Source organism: Ambystoma mexicanum, chromosome 7p (genome assembly GCF_040938575.1).
Source record: "Ambystoma mexicanum isolate Mex_15411 chromosome 7p, UKY_AmexF1_1, whole genome shotgun sequence".
NCBI lineage: Eukaryota > Metazoa > Chordata > Amphibia > Caudata > Ambystomatidae > Ambystoma > Ambystoma mexicanum.
The window spans coordinates 500,412,759-500,435,025 of NC_090939.1; the positions used below are offsets into that span (position 1 = coordinate 500,412,759).

At 48.2% G+C, this 22,267-nt stretch overlaps 1 protein-coding gene across 2 annotated transcripts in view; it reads left to right on the plus strand.

Moving 5' to 3' along the window:
• Window positions 1–22,267, plus strand: part of MED14 (mediator complex subunit 14) — a 1,766,813-nt gene that overhangs the window by 576,639 nt on the left and 1,167,907 nt on the right. For both annotated transcript variants that reach the window (XM_069636537.1, XM_069636538.1), the window contains exon 10: window positions 1,025–1,136. In XM_069636537.1, coding sequence (XP_069492638.1) covers window positions 1,025–1,136 — 112 coding nt within the window. The remainder of the gene's footprint in view (window positions 1–1,024; window positions 1,137–22,267) is intronic.

The following is a 22,267-nucleotide window of genomic DNA, read 5'->3' on the forward strand; positions in this document are numbered from 1 at the left end:
CTTCCCAGTACCGATTACCTGAAGGACATGTCAGTTTCCCCATAAATGATGAGCAAAAGACAGTGTAGCACTATAAAAAGATCAGGTCCGATACAAAAATATAAGCAAAAAGCTTGAGGAATCTTTCCTAACAGTTTGTAATGATGCCTCAGATTAGGCCTTAACTGGAAAAAAATGTAAACTTGTCTGGGGACTTAAAATTCGAAGAACTCCATGCCAGATTTGCTAGTCAGTATTTTTCCCATCGCATTCAATGCTAGGTACCAACATTTCTGCTAGTTGCTATATTGTACTCCAAGGAAAGGCCTCTGCCAATTAGACAAACGTTTCTAATCTCCTATGATCTTCTACAATATGGGGCGTGGCTTCAGCCTTTCAAGATGTACTCAGTCCCAACAGAGTGTTAGGAGGTTTATTCTTTGTGCACACATCACATACTTTGTACCCCAATTACTGGACATGGTTGACAACCCTACAAGACTAGGGTATTTTCCCTTTTGAAGAAGGAACATAATGTATTGATAAACAAGAGCTTTTCTGAACATAGAAGTTATTTAATTTATTTGCAAACCTGGACATTTCTAGTACACTTGGGGAGCAAGTAAAGCTTATGTTTTGGGCTGACTGTTTAGTGCATTGTTCCAGTTTGAAGGACTCAAAAAGGCCTCGTACTGGAATGCTTGCAAACAAATATAGTCTCAACCATCAATACATTTTGGCCATTTAATAACTGGGCTGTGAACGGGGTGGCCTGTCCGACATCATCTGCTGGTGGAAGAAAGGTATGAATAATCTTCTGTCTCGTTAATGTCCTCCTTTGTTTGGAAAAAAAGTGCTGCATACTACAATTAATTATTCATTGAGACTTCTATATGTGCTTATCGATCGTTCTGTCTATACATTTTAGGCAGTTCTTTATATAGGGGTTTTAGTGCAACCCTTGCCTATTTTATGCATCTAAATTATATATTTATTTCAAAGAATATATTGTTAACTTGTGTAATGTTGGGTTATCATTTTGCAGATTGATCATTTATCAATAGAGAAGCTCTTGATCGACAGTGTTCATGCTCGATCGCATCAGAAACTTCAAGAGTTGAAAACCATTTTGAAGAACTTCAATCCAAATGATAACTGTAGGTTTCTTTTTGTATTTCATTAAAAAATCAATTTGTTTTTGTTTGCTTCTTGTCATTGTTGTTTGTAATATTTGCCATCAATATTTGTTTTCTTTAAATGTAATTTTCCCATTTGAAACAAATAGTCATGGAAAAAAAATGAGCAATCTAAGTTGTAGAGTAGGTCTAGTATTTTTGTCACCATTAGAATAATGTAGGCACATTTTGAAAGGTCCTTAGCTCTCAGTTAAAAGCTGTCATATTAAGGTTTCAAAATTAATATTCTCATTTTAAATCAACATAGGCTGCTTTAGGCCCACTTGGATGATGTTGGGCAGGAAGTTCTAAATTGTAACTCTAGTGTTACCCAGCACTTGCCACTTGCTGGCTGCACTACCACTGTTTGTTGCTTTTTTAATTTACTTATTCACTTCCATGCACTTTTCCACTTTCCCTCTCCCATGCATGTGCGCGTTCTCTGTCACTGGGTCTAGTAAGAGCGTTGTTTTTGTTCTCCCTTGTTCCCCTCACTTGCCTCGTCGCGCTCTGAAACACTTGTGTATGAGTGTGATACAAATAAAATATCAATATCAACCCCCCCCTCACCTTTTTGATTTTGCTGATGTTCCTCACCAGCAATTATACTATATTCCTATCTTTAAGTCCCCTCAACTTTTGATGTCTTCCCTTTATTATTTTAGATCAGTCTTATTTTTGGCAGACAGAAGAACTTCTTCTGATGTCCCCCTGCCATTGCATAAATATTTGCCTTAAGGTATATGGTATTGGGTCACCTCTAAGGCGTAAAGTCAGAGGGGTGCCTCCGAGGCACCCCCACTTGACTGGGCCTAGGGCGATTGTCAGCCTACATTAGTTTTATGTTGTGTGGTCGGTCAGATGATGGAGTTGGACACTTTAAGGACATTTTTGTGTTTTAATGAATTTATATAGACAAGCCCCAACTTTACCTATCGCTAAAGAGGTCACCCTGCCTTTCTAAACAAACTAAGGTTGGTTGTCAGGAAGTTACAAAGTAAAAATGTCCTTGCTCCAAGCCTAACTGTACCTAACCTTATCACTTAGATAAAGATCTTGGATCATCCAAGGGAAGATCCTTTTTCTCTTCGCTTGGTGATTACTTCAATTCACTGGATGAAATGACTGTTTCACCTCTTTATAATCTTCTTTAATAAACCCTGGAAGTCTCCTCCACAAGCTCTCTTAATTCTTGATCACTCCTGGGTTATGTGCTATCTTTAAAGATATGCTGTAGGCAGCGAGTCTTCACTTTCTTTCTCACATTATGGTCCCTTGTTTAATGTCTCTCTCGTTGGATCTTTCTTTAGTGCATTTTCTTCTATTCTCATCCTCTCTTGGCACTAATATACTATATTTATTAGACCCGGCGTTTGGTCGTGCTTTCTCTCTAGGCTGTTGAGACTGTGTCCCTTCCTGCCAGAGTAGTTGTCTCCAGTTTCTATTACCCTTTTGGGGTTATCTCATACTCACTCCAGTAGCTCTTCACATTGCCAGTTAAATTGTGTTAGTCCTTGTGTCTCCTCTTTGGGACTGGGACAAGTTAAACTCCTCACACACGTTATTACCCTCAGAGGGTTGCTGGTCATTGGCTGTAAACACCTTTCATATTGGTAATTCAGAAATTGTGTTCCCCTTGACTCATCTTTATGACGGGGGCGAGTTGTACTCTTCATATGCTCCTTCCCTGACTGCCTCCTGCTTTTCCTGTGTTCCCCGGCACCTTCAGGTGAGTATGTGAATCTTGCAGGCATCAGCACTTGCTCAGGTTCTTCTCTGAACATGGTTTCTTTTCTCTCTGCTTTCATCAGCGTCACGTTCTCAGCTTCCCCTCAGGCTTCTGCCTGTTACGAGACAACACAGAGCTCTGCTCGCTCCCAGCAGTGATGGTCTCTGCATAGGTACGTGGGCACTCTCCCCACCATGATTCTCTCATGGTCACGCCACCACCAGGTCCTGAACACCTCCTCTCTCTCGGGTAGCGGCTACTTCTTAGTTGGTAGTTGCTGAAAGCATACAATTGCTAGAGGAATTTGACTGGTCTACCATAATAACGCACACCCACAAGTAATACAGTAATTGCATTTAGTCTGCATAGACATAAGATCGTGGTTTTTGGGAAGGTAAACGGTTGGTTAGTGTTATCCGAGCAGAGCTTCACGTTCTAGAGACAGTTCCCCTGCACAGCTAGTCTTTTAAACTCCAAAACGCAACCTTAACTAAAAGGCAGTTGAGAGAGGTTTAAAGTCTTGAAAAGCAGCAGAAGTCAAAAGTTCCTGTGGCTACTTTCTAATCTCTAGGAAAGAAGATGCAAGAAGACTTAACCAATGTTGGAGCCCTGTTAAAGGACTTGCTAAAGGGACACAAGCAGAGGCTTGAGTCAGACGTAAAAGGGGGTTGACCTGGACACCTCTACATGCACTCCAATGCTCTGGAGTGAATTTCTGGAATAGGTTAAGCAATACTTTTTTCCCCACTGTACCTTAGTGTTAGGGAGAATGCTGAGAAATGTGCCAATTCCTCTTTAGCTTAGAGACCCCCAGCAACTTTGCTGGATTTAAGGACTTGTAATTTTTAACCTGGAGAAAGTCCAAAGGGGTATCCGAGAGTCCACAGTGGTGCAATTTGCTGAGATGCAAGGATCTGAAACCACCAAGTGCCGCTGAATAGAAGTATGTCCTTTTCTGTTCTGACAGTGTTGTTTTACAGGAGTCTCCAGAAGTCCTCCCCCTTGTCCCCACACTGAGGCACAGGAACAACAGGATATGCAGACCCACACAGGAACAGAAGCCAGCTGGAACCATTTCTTCTAACAAAATGTACTGTACAGTCTAAGAGAACTTAACTCATGTGTAGCCTTTCTTGATCTCAGTTGAGTCTTGTCTTTGTTGCTTCTGTAGAGTTGCTAACAGCTTCTTTAGGCTTGTGAGGTAATCGGCTTGTAGCCCTATACTGATTTTTCTTTTGCTACACGGACTGCTAAAACATTGTGCAAGACGTTTACCTACCTGTAAGAAGTGCTTCAGCTCACCTAGACTTTTTTCCAAATGACTTTAGCCTGGCCTGGCTCCCTGAATGATTCCTCTCTCATCTGATTGTGTGGTTTTAACTTACTTCCAGGAAAGGGTTAACTTGCTCTGCATTGGTAGCTTCAAAAGTACTTGCCTGCTTCCGAATATCTGTGTGATCCCTTGTTTTATTCTAGTAACCCTTTTCTTTGACATGCTCCTAAGTATTGCTCTAAATGCAACAGTGAATGTCCAGTGTCCTAGCTATTTGTCACCTGAGGCTGTAGGAAGTGTCTGTGTGCCATCTCAAATGGGTATTTGCTGATTTAAAGAAACTAAGAGTTTGTATTTTGGAGTGTATTTGTGTTACATCTATATTGCCCCTTCTGAAGACGGCTTATTCAAACTGACTGTTAAATAAATTGATAATTGTTTAATCAAGAAACCTTGAGTGTGTTTATTTGAATAACTCACTGTGAAACTGTTTAACTCCCCTACTGCTCACACTGACCCCTCTTGAGATGATCCTGGCTGCTCAATCACGCTACCTACCTGTGTAGTACAGACCTATACCAAAGGTTGGGCTCCTATTGCCAGGAGGTCAAGGTTGTTGTAGTGCACCCAAAGGGTACTACTCCAAATCTTGCCTAAAACTTAGGTTTGAAGAAAACATTTGTGGCGGATGCTTCGCGATGTTGCAGCTCTGGACCCGACTTCCGGATTCCTTGGTCTGATGATGGAAGGCAGGACAATGGATGGGATCTCTCGGCAGCAGTGTTGAGGGAGAACCTCTGACATGCCTTTACTTAACTTCTTTGGTCACTCTGCGGTTTTAGCGCCTTTTCTGCAGCATCAACAAAGGATGGTATTCACCCGGTCAATCTTCTTCAGTTCCTGCAGTCCCACACTCTGATGAGGGAATGTGGACGGGTTGGATTGTGTCTCTGGAGTGTCTTACAGGGCTCTGCAAAGACTTGGGCGGATTCAGCCTTTCCATGATGATGCACTCGAAATGGGCAGCAGATTTCCTGTTATTGGGGTTCTGCAGCTCTGGAAACTCGCAGGACCAAAGTTGGTCTTGGCACTGGTTGTTCCCACCAGTCAAAGGGAAGGAGTCTTCCTCTAAGGAGTTCCTCTTTTGAACAGAAAACGGGATCAGGACAGCAGTGGTTGCTTCACAGTATTGCAAAGGCTCTGCAGGCGTCTCTGGTAGTCTTCGTCTTTGGTTACTTCAGCTTCCAGTGGTCCACTTGCTTTTCACTCCAGGAGCCTCACCTGTTATACAGTTCCAGCAATCTCTTCTCTGCAATCTCTCTCAGCAATTTACAGAAAGAGGTGTTTGGCTGTCCAATCAGGACAGCTAGATTCCCTGTGGGAGCTGGTCCTATTCAGTCACTCTGGCAGACAAAGGATATGGGGGTGGAACCCCCTCCCGCCACACATCCTGCCTGCCTAGACATGCTGGGGCCTGCCAAAGGCAAAAAACACACACATGCACACGCACACGCCCCCCCTCCCAGAATGGTAGAAGGGCTTACCAAGAACAACCACGCTAATAATGGCGATAAAAGAAGGGAGGCCCCAAGTTGGTACTTGGCTGCCCCTATTGTGCACTACCGAGACAATGGCCATAGCCTGCGGTAGAAAATCACACAATAGTTCGTATAACACATCCACTGCCACCTGCCATATCTAGGAGATTGTCTGTGACTAAAGTCACAGGAGCAGAGAGGAGGAGGGTACTAGGTATCCCTTTAACACTCCACATAAGGTGGTGTGTGCCAATCTCCCCCTCAAGGGCAAGGATCGCTGAGCTTTCATCGAAGTTTCCAGAAGGCGAACGGGCCTACTCCGTACCTCCTGACCATGATGTATTAGGAGGAGGAAAGTTCCCTCTTCAAGCTCTGCTCCAGATGCAGACTGCAGAACGTGTTTGAAGGACAAATACCTTCAATGCCTCTACTGTCTTCACCCGGACAACAAAGAAGGGGATTGCAAGATCTGTCTTGGGTTCTCCAAGAGAGCGATGAAGGATTGTCACTGTAGACTTGCGGCGTGGCTAAGCGCCAAGGCCTCTGTCCCGTGCCCGAAGCAGGGGCAAGTCCGCAGGGCAAGCGGGTCCCCGGATGAGCAAGGCGCACTCAACCTCACCATTTGCCTCCATCTCCAGCCATCGATCAAGCCCCTCCTCGAAAAGGAAATCTCCCAACCGAGCAAAGCTGCAGGAGAAGACTTGGATGGAAGAAAATACAGCAGACCTGGCCCAGGCGACACAAGACAAATAGTTGATGATTGGCCACTCTCTCGGAGGCCAAAGGAGCTGACCCTGTGAAGGTAGCCCCAACTGCGCCCAGGTTGTCCCTACCCCCGAGGTGAGAGGCCTTGGCCGGGCTGGTGGCGAAGACACCAGAAAAGAAGATGCCATTGCTGAGCCCTGGCTCTGATCCCTCAGGGTGCAAAAAAAGGCAGGGGGGAGGCAATGATGTCCCAGGCCAACCACAGGCCATACCCCAAGACAAGGGATGTTTTGTCCTCAGACGAGGAGGACCAGGAGTCGTGCACACGATCCATGAGGACTTGGAGGAAGACTACGGTGGAAACCCTGATGAAGGTGCAGGGCCTAGTAGGCCGACCTCTCCGGCTCAGCTGAGGGATGCATCTCTAGGCATCCTTTCGACACTACGCACGTTGGTCTCAGAAATCCAGAAAAGGATGCTGCAGGGCCTGGCCCCTGTGGTCCCGGATCAGCCACTGTCGAAAAAGTGGAATGCGCCATTTAATGCCCCATCATCAACCTCCACACCAGTGCCGGGTGCCCTCACCCCGAGAGATCCGGACAAGGGGACGGACAAAACCACAGCGACGACGGACCATAATCACGATGGGCGGATTGCCGCAGCTGAGAGCATCGCCACTGGGTGAGGTGGGGTTGTTTAATTCCATTGTCGCCTAAGCTTCCAAGCTCTTCCGGCTGACAACCGAGGAGACCAAAAAGGAAGGCTTGCTATACCAGAGGCGTGAGGTCATGAGGAAGAACCTCATGGCGATGCCCCTCCTGGATGACGTGTGGGAGGAAGGACTGGCCCTATTGAATAATCGTGCCACGGCCCTGGCCGAACAGGGTTAGGCTAGAGATAAAGTACTGTGTGCCGGAGTCCGATCCCAAGTGCCTACGGTCGCAACCGTCGCCAGACTCGGTGGTGTTGGCGGCTGCGAGGAAAAGATCGTTGAACCCTTAGTCATTGTCCACAGTCCCACCGGACAGCGAGGGGAAGAAGTTGGACGTCATGGGGAGAAAGGTCATCTACTCCACGGCATCGACTGTCAAGGCGGCCCACGCACTGGCTATTCTGCCCAGGTACGACAGGGAACTGTGGTACAAACTGGCCCAGATTCTGGAATTCCTGCAGGACAAGTGGATCCCACTCTTCCAGGAGTGGGGGATGGCTTCGGACCATGCCATCATGGTGTCCCTGGACATCACCGACACCGGTTCCAGTCAGATGGGCAATAGTGTCTGCCTCTGTCATCGAGGCCGGCTGAAGGCCACCTATTTCCGCCAGCAGGAGGTCCAGACGAGGGTACTGGACCTGCCCTTCGGGGTTAACCTCTCCGGTAAGGCCGTCGACAAGTACTTGAAGGCCATCAAGACATATACAGAGACGCTTGTGCCCTGGGTACTGTCCAACAGCACCGCTCTTCCTTTCACTCCTCTGAAGAACAGTCGGGCAGATCGACTAAAGGTTTTGGTGGAGGCTCCTTGTTGTACTGTCAGCCCTCCCGGTCCATGACCCAGGGGGCCTACAGAGGCCGTTCCATGGCTTTCAGTGGAGGTGGTCAGTGCCGTCGTCACCCCCAAGGTGGAACACAGGAGCTGGAGCAGGACTGGACCAGCCAGGACATTGGGCCCACACCCATGCACCCCGGTGGGAGACTCGCTGATGGGATTCATCAGCGAGTTGGAAAAGATCTCCACCGACAGATGGGTGCTGGACACCCTCACCCACTGACATACCCTGGAGTTTCAGAAAAAGTGTCCGTTTATCCCTCCTGCGCCCGGCACGAGCAGCACATCCATCCACTTCTGCAGGAGGTAAGGGCCATGATAAGAAAGGGGGTGATAAATCTAGTCCCATGACGACTCCAGGGCTCCAGAGTATACTCCAGATACTTCTTAGTTAAAAAGACTGGGGGCTGGAATCCCATTCTAGACCTGCAGCATCTCAACAAGTACCTCAAGTCCCAGAAATTCAGGATGATCCTGTTGCATTACGTGCTAGACCAACTGGAGGAAGGAGACTTCTTGACGTCGCTGGATCTCGAGGACGCTTACTTCCATGTCCCCATTCACCAGAAACATCACAAGTTCTGATGCTTCATAGTGCAGGGTAGACACTACCAATTCAAGGCCCTCCCTTTCTGCCTAAATTCGCCACCCAGGGTGTTTCATGAAGTGCCTGGCACCAGTAGCAGCCCATCTACGTCTATGATGGATCCACGTGTACCTGTACCTCGAGGGCTGGCTCGTCCGGGCCACGTCCAGTGAGGTAGCTGTCGAACACACAGAGAGGACCGTCCAGCTACTGACGGATCTGGGGTTCTCTATCAATTATCCAAGGTCCTGCTTGACACCATCGCAGAATGCACTGTTCCTGGGAGCCAGGCTCAACTTGGTCTTCTGCCTAGTGTCGCCCTCGGAGGAGAGGGTGGCGGCCGTACTGGGGTGGGTGCATCAGTCGCTGCTCGGCATGATGTCGTGCATCTACTTTATCTGGCTCTGCAGGTTGTGGATGCGACCCCTTCAGGAGTTCCTGGACGCTCACTGGATACAAGTGTCCGGAAGCTTCGCGGACAAGATCCCTTTCGTCGCAGAGTTCTGCCGCGTGATAAGGTAGTGGGGCGTGCACTCCAACATCACTCGGGGCACAGGGTTTCAAAACCCCCTTACCAGGAGACTGTCACAACAGACGCTTCCCTGGAGGGCTGGGGGGCCCACACCAGACGTCTGGACACGAGAGGTCTGTGGCTGCCAGAGAAGGATCTCCACATCAATATCCTGGAGCTGCGCATGCAGTGTTCTGGGACTTCAAGTCATTTCTTATGTCACGGAAAGGGCAAGGTTGTGAGTATCTTCACGGACCACACCACCACAATGTTCTACATCAGGAAGCAGGGGATCACTCGATCCCCAGCGCTCTCCAGAGAGGCAAAGAACTTGAGGCACTGGGCCATGAGCCAAGGGATGTTCCTCATCCCCCTTCACCTGGCAGGAGTTAAGAACACCATCGCCGACTTCCTCAGCAGGAAGTTGTGTGTCTGCCACGAGTGGGAATTTTGGCAGGACCAGGTGGACCGCATTTTCAAGTGGGACTGACCCCAGATCGATCTGTTTGCGACGGTGACTAACTCCAAATGCCAGGACTTTGCCAGCAGACCTCCAGCAGCTGAGGAGCATGGGAGACGTGTTCTCCTTCCTGTGGGAAGGCCTGTTGCTTTAAGTGTTCCCTCCGTAGCCTCTCCTGCTCTGAGTCATCAGTCAATTCAAACCGTGACAATGCAGGATGATAGACGTCGCTCCGGCCTGGCCGAAGCAGATTTGGTACCCGGACCTTCTCAGTCTGTCAGCATTGCCTGCGGTCAAGCTGCCAGTGGTCGCAGATCTGCTCAACAGAGAAGGAGGCGCAATCCTGCAACATGATCCAAGATCGCTGTTAGGCACGATTGTATGCAGTACCATTTGGGTGCACTACAACAACCCTGACCTCCTGGCAATAGGAACCCAACCTTTGGTATAAGTCTGTACTACACAGGTTGGTAACGTATTGATCAGCCAGGCTTATCTCAAGAGGGGTCAATGTGAGCAGTAGGGGAGTTAAACAGAGATTCACAATGACAAGTATTCGAATAAACTCTTACACAAGGTTTCTTGAATAAACAATTATTAATTTATCAGTCAGAATAAGCCTTTTTCAGAAGGGAGCAATATAAAGCAACACACACATACACTCCAAAAAATGCACTTAATTTTCTAAATCAGCAAATACCCATTTGGGATAACACACAGGCACTACCTACATCCTCAGGTGACTTCAATAGCTAGGGTGCTGTTGGCATTAATATATCATTGTTGAATTTCGAATATTCTTAGGAGTAGTGTTAAAGGGAAGAGAGTTCAGAGTAAAGCAAGTATTCACACAATTATTCTTAAGTGGGTAAGTACTTTCAAAACAACCCCCCAAATGCAAAGTCAGTTAACCCTTTCCTGGAAGGAAGGCAAAACACATAAGCAGAAGAGGGAAGAGTCATTCAGGGACCCAGGCCAGCCAATGTTCAATTAGCAAAAGTCAAGGTGAACTGAAGCACTACTTGCAGGTAAGTAGGAAGTATTTTCCAATGTTTAAAAAGTCTTGGTAGAATAGAAGAAATCAAAGTAGGGCCAAAAGCTGATTAGGATTGTGAGGTGATGAAGCTGGTAGAAACTCTACAAATGCAACCCAGCAAGTCTCCAAAGAGGACAAGTGGCTACACAACAAGAGGTAAGTTCTCTTAGACTTTACAATACCTTTAGATTGAAGAAATAGTGCAGCAGATGACTTTTGTTCCTGTGCAGTTCTGCAGATCTTGCTGTTCCTGGGCCTCAGTCGTGGGGACAAGAGGGAGGACTTCTGGGGACTCCTGCACTGCAACGGGATGGTCACCGCTTGCAACTGGCAATCTTTGAACAAGTGGCACTTTGGTGTTTCAGCTCCTCGCGACTACCCTCAAATAGCAACACTGTGGTTACTGGCTGTCGAGATGGACTTTCCTTGCATCTGGGGTCCCGCACTCTGTTGAGGGGGCTCAGGCTCAGTCAGTCCTGCTTCCTGGGAGTCCGGAGGATCTTCCTGGAGCTCTTCGCCGGCTTAAAAGCAACGCACACAAACTGGTGTTCCTCTCCCTGGTTATTTGGGTTTCAAGCAGCAACTCTGTGAAAATTCAACCAGCTCCCAGAGGATGTCCAGGTAACTTACTTTGGAATTGATTGGTCCCACCAACTAAAGGGGAGAAGTAGTCCTCGCAGGGGCTTCTCCGTAGATATGTATTTGGAGTTTCAGCACAGCAGCAGGGCTTCACCAGACAAACCAACGGTCCAGGAGATGCAGCAGGCGTCCTCTTAAAGTTCTCTTCGGATTCCTTCGTCCAGTTGTCGACTCTGCCTTCTAAAGCAAAAAGCCTTGCCTTTTATGCAGATTGTTCCCGTTCATTCCAGCCTAGCTGTCAGTCACCTGGCCAATCACCACAGTGTGCATTTGGGTCTCCTAGGAGACTAACCACAACGTGGTTGGGCCACCTCCTTCACTTCCTGCCCCCACCAGACACCCTGGAGCCAGTGGCAGGCTTCACTCGTGAATCCCACCAATGGCAAAGCGAACAAAGGGACCAAACCTGGTTTGCCGTGCAGAGTAAATCTCAAGAAGGACCTTTACACAAACAAATGGCAAAAATAAGACCACCGGGTCATTTTGACAAAAATGGCACCATTGGGTGCTTTACTGCAGCTGCGAACGCAGCCCGCAGTAAATGCCCACTACGGCATTTAAAAGTAAACCACTGCCACCAGCCATTCATCGAGGAAAGGGTAACATAAAAAATGTTACATGAGAAGCTAAACAAAAGGCTAAGTAACCCCTCCAGCACCTTATTGTAAAATAGTGTGTGCTGGGTCTAGACAGTTACAAATGTAAGCAACGCCAATTTCACTTTACAGCTTTTCGAAACAGTAGTTATCCAAGAGAAAGGCATTTAAACCTTTGTGAAATCTGAAAGACTTCACAGTGCCACTGCACTCAAAGTGCTGAGTGGTACAATGTACAAGATGATGCCTATGGAGTTTGTCAGACTCCACAACCAAAAGAAACAGTGTTCAAATCAGAGAAAAAATAGATGAGAGAGTGGGGGAAAAGGGTCTCACTCTCTCCAGGTAAAATATTTAAGTCCTCAAAATCCAGAAAAGGTGCTGGGAGGGGGTCTCTAGAGAGGAATTAGCAAATGTCTGAAAATTCTCCCTAACAACCTTATCAACAGGAAGTGCGACATACAGGGAATTTCCACAGAGAGGAACTGTTCATAGTGGACTGGGTGTTTCCACTACTGTACAAGTTTCTTCCAGTGCCCGTCATTCCTCGCGTCATAGGGAGGTTGAGGATGCTTGGGAAGACCATGATCCTGATTTCTCCAGATTGGACCAGGAAGACGTGGTACCCTGTTCTGGACATGTCCTTCTGCCCTCCAATTCGTCTTTCCCAAAGAGAGGACCTATTCTCGCAAGAGGGAGGTCGCACTCGCCATCCAGGCACAGGACTCAAGCCTCATTTCAGAGAGGTTGAGATATAAAAATTGGGACCTCCCGGAAGATGTAATGGAAGTGTTGCTTTCGGCTGGACGACTAGCAACTAAGTCTCTGTACCGCTGCCGTTGGAATATGTTTTGCAGCTGGTGCCGAGCTAAGACTGTGAATCCTTTTGTTTGTGACACACCAATAGTGGTGTTCTTTTTGCTTCATTTGGCAAACCAGGGCCTCCATGTGGCCAATATGAAGGGCTTACAAAACAAGTAGGACCCTACACGGGCCCAAAATGTTATCACACAGAGGTTCAGTTTACCAGCTTACCAAATTTTACTTATATTTGTGATGAATCAATCTCACCATTCTCACACTCCAACATTCTCCAAATATCCCTTCTGCTGTAACTAGCCCTAGCATTCAGTTGTGTGCCGCATATCTAGGGTGAGGGGGAAGTAAAAGAAAACGGACCCTAAAGTCTTTTCCTATGCCCAAATGAATCATTCAATGAAGCACCACTACGGCGGTTACTACAAGGTAAGGAAAGGTCAACATCGGGTGTGAGCACAGCAGGAAGTTAAAATAGATGTATTTCTGCATGCATATCAGCTCATTGTAAAAGGTCACGATTTTAAAAACCATTTTCTGGGTATCTAAATAATTAACTAGCCATCCCTCTTTGTGATGGTCCTCCGGTTTCAGTGGTATTTCATAGCTTCTCGTCCACTTTCATCAGGACACTATATATAATCAGTCTTTATACCTACAGTCGCTTACATACATAGGGTCAAAAATGCCTACTACAACCCTCTGTCCTGTTCTTAAAATAAAAGGAGAAATGTTTTCACCCTCAATAGTACCAAAGCCAGTATAAGTATAGTGTTGCAACATTAACATAGATTCCTAAAGTCTAGTGTAATGAGTTTGGTCAGTACTTACCAAGTGTCTATCCATGTTGCGAGTCACCACACTATTGTCAAAAGTGCCTGGGTGCCTGAACAAGGCAGGCTGAATGGCACTCCTCTGAAATGGGGTGAGGAGGGAACCAGAGGGGATATACCAGTCCCTAGTCTGCTCCACCTTTCTATAGGTGCAGCTGGTTGTTGCTCCTTGTAAGGAGAGGAAAGCCCTGTATTTTGGCTGTAGTTAAGCTTTCAGTTGTGGGAGCCCAGCCTACTGTTTCTGTTCTCCTCCTATGCAGGTAATCACTCATGCTGAGACAGGCTTGAGCGTTCGAAAAGCACTCGCTCTATGGGCCCACATCATTGTTATACTGCAGGTGCGTAATGCTGCCCTGCTTATTCAATTTCCGGCAGATGGAATCACTTCCTCGTCTTTGTTGCTGCTGTGGAGTGTTGCACACTCTTCCACTATTGTTGTTTTAGTTATACACATGCGCGAGCGTGGCAAAATCTTTGCGCATGACTTAAGCCATACCACTGCGCGGTCGAGGCGAAGCTGTAGCTTGCTTCCCGGCCGGTTTGCGACATGGAAAGGCAAAGTGAAAGTAAACCGTGGAGTGTAGCCGGGTGGCCTGATGAAAGCTTGATTCTCATGGGTCTGGTTGCGCTCTGCCTGAAATATAACACAACGCCAGCGTGACGTTGTAATCTGCCTGCGCTTGCTTAATGTCTCACGCGCCTACTTCCGTCAGTCTCTCCCTGTCAACCATGCTGAATGAATTCCTGAACATGCAAAACATATGCTATATGGTACACAGTGAAAAATTTGCTATAAACACGAGCCATGGGCCCCTAGCTGCGGTAGCTATTATAAGTAGGTAATTATCTCAATGAAGTGCAGAAAAAAGGAGGTAAGGACCTGGGCAGGAAGTGACTAGTGTGACCCAGTGGGAGGAAGTAGACTTAAGGGCTACCAAAAGTCCAAGTCTTCATGGGAGATGTAGTTCAGCCTTTTTGTAATGGGTTTTTGATGTTAAAAGAAAAAAGTTAAATATGAAGATTTAAATCTGCTGTGATGAGTAGAATAAAGGAAGTTGAAGCATAATGCTCACCTCGGGTCTTGATATAGAATATGCCAATAAATGTATCGGAATTTCTTATTGTATTTGAAGTCATACTATTCTACTGTCAATTACTTTTAGTTCCTGTATCTCAATCTTATACATTACTACCTATGTTAACCATTTCCACTATCCCCAGCTCAACATGTTGAATTGTATAATTCTATTGCGTAACATTCTTTGAAGAATAATGTGCACTGTAGTGCTCCTGGAACACATTCTTACGTCCTGTCCCCTTTCCTCCATACTGCATGGGCATCCCTTTCTAGGGGACGGGTGACGGAACCTTTTACTTTTTCCCCCATAAAAAACCTTCTTCCCCTTTAAATTTAGAGGCGCGCAGGGGTGCGCCCCTGGGACATGCGCTGCCCTGACTCTGACCTCCCACGCCACACCTCAGTCCCTTTTTCTGCGTCGACAGGAATGGACTGATTTCACCAGCGCTCCTGGGTTTACCTTTGGCCACGTAATAACATGCGTGCTTTCTTCTGTCTTTTTATCTTCTTTTATCAATCTGATACTCGGTCCTCTGGCGCCCCGCTCCTCCTCGGCGCATGTTGACTACATTAGGCTTTAGCAGGTGTCCAGCCTGCAAGGGTCTCTTCCCTACATCAGATCCACACGCTCTTTGCCTCCGCTGCCTTTGCCCTGACCACTTATGGGAAGGTTGGACCACGTGACACTATCTTCACATGCTCTGACGAATAGACTGGCTAGGTGAAGGGGAACTTCGTCAAACATCGATCAAGGCCCAAGGTAGGGCAGCTCTTTTCCAACGCACTCCGCAAGGGCGACACCTTTCCAAGGAAGTACCCGAGTGGGAGAAACCTCTCAGGTTCTCATACAAGTACCAAACCTAATTCAGCTACCGACTGCCAGGCCGAGGGGTCTGTAGACTCCCGAAAATGGTGCTGAGGGACCGGAAGGTTCTTAAACCGGATGTACACCCGAGGGGCTAGGCCCTTGTACCGGCATTATGACCGAGGGGACGCCTGCACACACCACTACCAGTGAATTTGCCAAGGGCGACACACATACCAGATCTCAGCCTGAGGTGCAGGGCAGGCCTCATGCTGCACTGTCAAGAGTCCTGGAGGAGGCTGGGGCCAGGGTGTCAAGCACCACGACTTCTGCACGTGGCATGCAGCTCGACAAGATGGCCGACGCGCCAAACAAGAGAGCCGCTCTTCCGATAACTCCCCGAAGGAACAGCACAGGTGGGTGAAAGCACAACAAGGTAGGACTGGGGTCAACCAGGTACATGGCCTACAGCTTATCCATCGGCAGCGCAGGGCAGGTTCCCTCTGCAACCGAGACAGTATACGCATCGGCTTCAGCAGCCGCCCGTGATCCTGTCAATATAACCTGCCACCCCACTGGCCTGTGAGTACAGGTTCTTTGAAAAGTTCCTCACCCTCATGAAATCTCCTCAGATGGTTGCCATCCTCAGTGATGCTATCAAGGACATGTTCTCTCAGGCCCCGTCGCCCGCGCCCGTAGTCATTCCTCCTATGGCTACAGTGCTGCAGGCCCCTCTGCAGCCACTGCTGCCCACGCCGGCTCCTTTGATTCTGGCTCCCCTGCCTCCCACAGTTCAGGTAGTTCCGTACCAGCCTCCGCTGTATACTCCGTCGCTGGTCTCCACACCACATTCCTCAACACCCAACACTCCTCCACCCGCGCCAGACCAGCCGGACGCTCAGGTGGATAAGGATGCGGAAGAAGACCCTGACACACCATCATCGGCCAAAGCCTTCCACAAATGACTTGCAGGTCTGGCTGAGTACCTAGGCCTTCCTCAACCCGAAGTCGAACAACCAGAGGCAGGGCTGTTCGCCGAGTTCCTGACTCTACACCCCTCGGCTACGACGGAGAACCCTATGCAGAAGGACATTGTTGCCATGTCTAAAAAGTCATGGCTCAACCCCCTCTTGGTCCAGCCGGTCAATCAACGGCTGAAATCCAGGTACAGGCAAATGGATGGGAATACATTCTTGCTGTCGTGCCACCCTCAACCACACTCTTCAGTGATTGCTGCAGCGTCACTCTACTCAAAGCCTCAGTCACCCTCGGCCATCTCGTCCTCAGTGCTGCTAGTCAAGTAGGATAAGATCTTCGAGGCGTACAGGAAGAAGCTTTATTCCAACGCTTTGCTGCATCTTTGCAAGCCAAAGCGGATACCATGCTGGCAGCCGTTAACCAGAGGCTTTGGTGGGAAATAGCTGACGTTCGTCCAGAACTTCCGGTGCATAGCCAGTCACGTTTCAAGGCGGGACTGGCAGAGGCAAAAATGGTGGCTCAAGACATCATGGAGTCCACCTTGGCCCACATTGACACCTCTGTCCGGGCCATATGCATTGCCATGGACTTGAGAAGGACAGCCTGGCTCCGGGCTACTAAATTCAATCCGGACGTCCAGGAACGCATATTGGACCTTCCGTTCGAGGGTGGCGACCTCTTTCACTCCACCACTGATGAGGGGCTAGATAAAAAGAAAAATAGTTTGCAAACTACAACGTCTTTATCCTTACGAAGGCCATGCCCAAGGCGTACACCCAGTCACATCAACGCTCTGACTAGGGGCAGACGTTTGGCGGGTTCCGCGGCTTCCAGGAAAGGTGGTCCAGGCAGCCTGACCGTTTGCAGAGTCAACACCGGCGCAAACAACAAAAAGGAGAGGTAAGGGGGGTGAGTAAGGGCTTTTTCCAGTACCCCTCCTCAGCAACAGCCTCCGAGGGAAAGAAGGCATGACGCGCCCCTTCGAGTCCACGTGTCTCCGGTGGGGGGCAGACTTGCCCTACATGCACAGTTCTGGCGTCAGTATTTTGGGGACCTCTGGATCCTCTTGGTAGTATCCACGGGGTACTGCCTACCGATCCCTTCCTCTCCTCCCTCCTCCCCTGCACTCCCACAGATTGGGACAGCAACTCTGTTGGCGGAGATGTGGTCGCTTGTTGAGAGCCAGGCAGTGGAAGAAGTCTCAGCCTCCCAGCGAGGATTGGGATTCTATTCCTTGATTTTCACCATACAGAAGAAGAAACAGGCTGGCCTTAGAGTTGTGTTGGACCTTTTCAGCCTCAACCTCTCGCTCCCTCTTCAAATATTCAAGATGGTTACGCCAGCACTCCTAGCGTAGACATTGTGCAGGGGAGACTGGATGTGCTCCCTGGATCTAAAGGACGTGTATCTACACATCCCGATTTGGCAGCCGCATCGTCCCTGCCTAGGGACTAGGGATTATGGACTGCCATTTCCAATACAAGGTGCTACCCTTCCGCCTCAACTCAGCTCCCAGGGTGTTTACCAGACTAATGAATGCAGTGGCGCCCCTCCTCGGGCCCCAGAGCTACCACATCTACCTGTACCTCAACAACTGGCTCGTCAGGACGACATCTCCGGGGGTGGTGAACCTCACTTCCTCCTTTCTTATGAGCGCACTCTACAACCTGGTATTTTCGCTTAACCTCAGGAAGTCTCAGCTGCAACCCACGCAGAGACTGACCTTCCTGGGGCTCATCTGGGACACGTGCTCTGAGAGAGCTTTCCCCTCGGAGGACAAGATCACGGCCGTGGCTCACTTCCTCACCCGAGAGGTGACATCGGCCTGGTGGTACCATCACTTATTGTGACTCATGGCGGCGGGCCTGCTGGCAGTTCCCCACACGAGACCAGGATGTGGAGATTACAGCTGCACTTCGCAGCCTAATGGAATCGGGAGTGGGGCTCCCAAGTGGAGCTGGCCAGCATTCCTTTTTCTCTCCACTCGTACCACACATGGTGGTCCAGGGACTGCAACCTGTGGACGGGCAAGCCCTCCGGCAGCCGGCCCCGCAGGTCACCATCTACAGAGTCCTCTCTCGAGGGCTGGGTTGCCACTCTGGACAGCCCACAGTGTCCATGGAGTCTGGACCCGGCTGGAGCAGGAGTCTCATATCAACTGGCTGGAACTGAAGGCCATTTGGCTAGCACTCAGAGCCTTGCTTCCGGTCATTGGGGGCAAGGTTGTTTTCATCCAGACAGACAACTCCACCAGCATGTACTATGTTGACCAGCAAGGGGGGGGTACCAGATCCCCTCCACTGTGCAGACTAGCCGTCGGCATGTGGGAAGGGACTCTGGAGAACATCTACCTCACAGCCGTCCAACTTGGAGGAGGAAAGACTCAACAGGCTCGGAGTGGACAATTACGAGTGGCAATTGAACGACCAGGTGCTGCAGGAGATCTTCAGCAGATGAGGCATCCGCAGGTGGATCTTTTTGCCTCATGAGACAACAAGAATTGTCAGCAGTTCACGTCCTGGCAGGAGCAGGGACCCGGCTCCCTGGGCGACACATTTCAGATACAGTGGAACGGCATGACTGCATATGCCTTCCCGCCCACACCACTGGTCCACAGGGTAATCTGCAAAATAAAGGATTCTTGTCACCAGAGCATCATTCTAATAGCTCCATCGTGGCTGGCAAGACCATGGTTCTCGGAGCTGCCCAGCCTCTCGGACCGGCCACCCATTCACCTTACGATGGGCTCAGCACATTTTCTGGCGAAACAGGAGGGCAGGGGTCATCCACCCCGCATCACAGAAAGTAGCCCTTGTAGCATGGTTCCTGAGCAGGTCACGTTAAGGCACCTTAGCCTCTCTCAGGCTAACCTAGAGATCATTCAGGGTGCGGGGAGCAACGCTACCAGGAGCCAGTACAAGAGTAAGTGGACTAGGTTGTGTCACTGGGCAGACTAAGGAGATCAACCCCCCTTACATGCAAGCTGGACGATGTGCTCTCCTTCTCAGCTCACCTTGCACACTCAGGCTTGCAGGTGGACACATCCCACACATATTTGGCAGTCATAGGGGCCTACAGAAACTCTGAGGAGGAGGTCTTCTGTTCCAACCTGATAGTCAAGAGGCATCTGACAGGCCCCACCAGACTTTACCTGCCCATCAAGAAACCACACCCCGTGTTTGACCTCAAAATAGTGTTGGCCGCCTTGGCGCACATGCCCTTCGAGCCAATGGCGTCCACGGACATCAGGCTGGTCACCATTAAGACAGCTCTGCTAGTGGGAAAACAGTGAATGTTCCACAATCTGATGCGCTGCCAGCTAACACACGTTATGCATCTATAGCATTAAACATCCTCATAATCAGTCCAACTACAAAGTATATTTTGATTGAATCGTAGATAGATTTTGGAGTTTTTAATTGTATTCATAGTCCATGATCAAACACCAGATTTGTATGCCCAGATGACAGGCGTATGCCAACACATGTTTCGACCTCTACATGCCTTTTTCAAGGCAAAACTCTGCTCCACAAAAGTAATGTCCAACATTTCAGTACACGTGTGTCAACAAATTGCAACAGGGTCAGACAATACAGGAAAAACCTCAAACCATACAGTAAAATATACATTACCAAGTCATGATGTCATATAGGTCAACACAGCAACATGTCATCAACAGCACATAGAAAGAAATAAAAGTAAGAATGGGAAACTTCAAACTGGAATATACAATGGTAGATCATCTGATGTACTATCAAAGTGTCATCTAAATGTTGCATTTGCATTGCCATAGCTCATGCAGTGAATTCATGCGTGCCACCGCCTGGAGCCCAGTGTCACCAGCTAAAGCACCTCTTCACCGTACCCGTAGAGCCAATGTGTATATATATATAGCCAACTAAAGGTGTGTTGAATACAGTCATCTCGAGACCACTGCGCAAATAAAGATTCCATATCCACAATAATCATGCTATGTCTCCAAGTATCAATTCAGCAATTACCAGATGAAGTGTCTTACTGGTGAATATCCACTTATAATTGTGCGCAAAGATGTCATTTCAATCGAGTCGGTGTCCTATATTTAAAAGGAAAAACCTAGTCAATGCATATGATAGGTTAATTTGAAACATTGTCTCAAAACTCTTGGTGGAGTAGAATCCCAATAGTGAGACCACAAGTGTTACCTGCACTGTTGAATCATTAGAACAAACCTGGTGCATTTGTCATTCTGTGCTGCAGCCTGCCTTGAATGGCATTACCTAATAAGGAGAAACGTACATATTTGTGTGAAGCGGAATACAAATGCACATGAATCTGCATATGTCCCAAAGAATACACAACTGGATTTGCATGATTAAACTGTTGCCGCACCCATCCGTCTCATAGTAGATTCAAACGCGGTCGTGCCCATGTTCCGTATTCAAGGAACCAACGGGAAAAAAGAAGAAAAGCGCCTTAGAATTGCGTGACACATGGTCACGAGACCCATGTCGGTCACGTGACAGTTCAAAATTGTAAATAGGACCACGTAAGATTTAAATGTAAAATGCCGAGCGATTTACGTGTAGCAGAAAGCACGTTCGTTATTACAATAAAGAAAGTCACTCGGTTTGGGATGGGCCACAGAAGGTCTTTCACAATATATTGATACCGCCATAAAAGGTTTGGTTCCCACATTGCCTGCCTATTTACGAGATACTACCCATACCTTACAGATCTTATCCTCCATAAAATGGTGTGGATGTCGCATGCTAGCAACCTATGATATCAAATCACTGTATACCGCCATTCAACATAAATTAGCACTCGACACCATTGACTGCATTGATGGCACACATGAATTCACTGCATGAGCTATGGCAATGCAAATGCAACATTTAGATGACACTTTTGATAGTACATCAGATGATCTACCATTGTATATTCCAGTTTGAAGTTTCCCATTCTTACTTTTATTTCTTTCTGTGCTGTTGACATGTTTTTCCTGTATTGTCTGACCCTGTTGCTATTTGGTGACACATGTGTACTGAAATGTTGGACATTACTTTTGTGGAGCAGAGTTTTGCCTTGAAAAAGACCTGTGGAGGTCGAAACACGTGTTGGCATACGACTCATCTGGGCATACAAATCTGGTGTTTGATCATGGACTATGAATACAATTAAAAAACGCCAAAATCTATCCACATTTCAATCAAAATATACTTTGTAGTTGGACTGATTATGAGGATGTTTAATGCTATAGATGCATAACGTATATTAGCTGGCAGCGCATCCGATTGTGGAACATTCACTGTTTTCCTTGTATTGTTAAGTGGGTTAGAGGTGCCTACTTGTTCCCCCGGATGCTGCAGCCTGTTCTGTTTGTTTGAGGAAGGATCTTGTTTAAATATACAAGCTTAAGCGCTTCCAAATACCTAGCACAGTGCTAGTGGGCCTCACTTCGGCTTGCAGAGTCAGCAAGATCCAGGCTCTGGTGGCTTCAAAGCCATATACTACTTTTCACAAGGATAAGGTAGTCCTGCGCACACCCCCAGCGGTCCTACCAAAGGTACCCTCCGCTTTCCATCTAAACAAGGAAATAGTCCTACCTATGTTCTTTGCCGAGCCTAAGGACGAGCACTGTCTGGATGTCAGACATGCTGTGAAATTCTACTTGTCAGGACCAAGGGCTTCCACAAGTTGGATGCATCGTTGGTCACCTTTGATGGGTCAAAGCCCGGGTATCGGGCATCCAAGGCCTCTATAGCATGGTGGATGGTCTCGGCCATCAGGGAGGCCTATGAGGCGTTGCATTCCAACAGCAGGTCCCATGGCAGGTCATAAGCAGATTGGCCACCTGGGCCACACCTTCGGCTTTCTGCAAGCACTACTGTTTGGACGCTGGCTCTAGATCAGATGTGGCTTTCGGACAGGCGGTTCTAAGAAACCTATTTGCTTAAGGAGATTCTCCTCTCCACCCTAGGGCTACATTCAGTTGTAA